We start from the raw sequence: 1,232 nt of genomic DNA, 5'->3' as shown, positions 1-1,232 counted from the left end.
AGGGCTCAGCAGTAACAACACTGGTGACATTTTGCAGGGTCCAAGCATTATGGGGCCCCTCCCGTCTCCCCATGGCAGGGCACGTCTGCTCTCAAGCACACAGGCAGGGAAAGCATGCACAGGCATGAGTGTGCATTCATTATGCATTCAGATAAATGGTCTGTAGGTCGAGTGCTTTCTCATATGCATGCCAATCTCCCATCCCAATGTATCAAGGAGTTTAAACCAGGTTCCACTGGATCCCTTTCAGCACAGACATGCCTACAGCCATAGGAAGAGGGGTCAGGATGGGTCGGAGGGGTCCCCTCTGTATGCCTCATGCTCGTGTTCCAGTCGATTTTCAGGGTCTGCATTCATTCTCAGGATTACACAGAGTACTGATGCAGGATCAGCAGCCAGCTGCCCTGGGACCGCTTTACTACAATGATCTATGAGGCAGATAGTGGGTCTGGTTTACTGTTTGACACTGTGAATGAGCACAGACCCAAGTGTGAAGGGGAGACAAAAGTAGTGACCCATGCAGCAAAATCCATCACCCAGTAAGCCTTACCCTGTCTTTCACTATGAGACACTTTGCAAGGGGAGGAGACAGACAACGGACACAGAGTTAGACAGGGTTTACACTGGGAAGAATCCTCGGAGGACACAGTACTGTAAACGCCCTGAGAATCAAAGTTAATAAAAAGCATGACCTATCAGGGATTCCCTCTGCTCAGTTAAATCAGTAATCTATAAGTGGATTTGTACATACTCTGGCTCCGTTCCAATCGGATAGCTTGCTCTCTTGCATCTAGTATTGTTGCTTTTCGACCTTTATTTTCCAGCTGGGAAAGGTCTGGCCAATATGGAAGACCCTAAACTACCTTTCAAGGGGTCATCATGAGAGATCTAAGTTCCTGATTTGAACAAAGCCAGCATTTTTCAGGGGGGAACAAACATCACATTCACAGCATAGAGAAAACACAAAAAAAGATGCTAACCACTTTGTCCTCCTTTGTGTCATGCAGTCCAGGTAGCAGTGAGAAAAGTGATGGTGGAAGTAAAGCAGGAAAGGAAAGGAGAGAAATAAATGAAAGGATGTGGAAGATAAAAGAAATGAAGAGAGGGTGAATTGTTTGGAAAAAGAGGGAAAAGAACAAAGAGAAAAAAGGGTAAAGTGCAAACATTTGTTATTAACATTCTGCATGATTTCACAGGCATACTTCATATTCAGTGAGGGGGCGGGAGGTGCG

At 45.9% G+C, this 1,232-nt stretch overlaps 1 protein-coding gene across 1 annotated transcript in view; it reads right to left on the bottom strand.

Annotated features, from left to right (window-relative positions):
* Positions 1-532: 532 nt before the first annotated feature.
* The window catches only part of LOC104964073 (regulating synaptic membrane exocytosis protein 1-like), a 46,213-nt gene continuing 45,513 nt past the window's right edge, over positions 533-1,232 (bottom strand). Inside the window, exons 3-4 of the mRNA XM_010792795.1 lie at positions 981-992; positions 533-571 (exon numbers count right to left, since the gene is read on the bottom strand). Of these exons, the coding sequence (XP_010791097.1) occupies positions 533-571; positions 981-992 (51 nt within the window). The remainder of the gene's footprint in view (positions 572-980; positions 993-1,232) is intronic.

Source organism: Notothenia coriiceps, unplaced genomic scaffold (genome assembly GCF_000735185.1).
Source record: "Notothenia coriiceps isolate Sejong01 unplaced genomic scaffold, NC01 NC01_scaffold00036552, whole genome shotgun sequence".
NCBI lineage: Eukaryota > Metazoa > Chordata > Actinopteri > Perciformes > Nototheniidae > Notothenia > Notothenia coriiceps.
The sequence above is the reverse complement of the archived record's forward strand: the minus strand, read 5'-3'. Positions and strand labels throughout refer to the sequence as shown.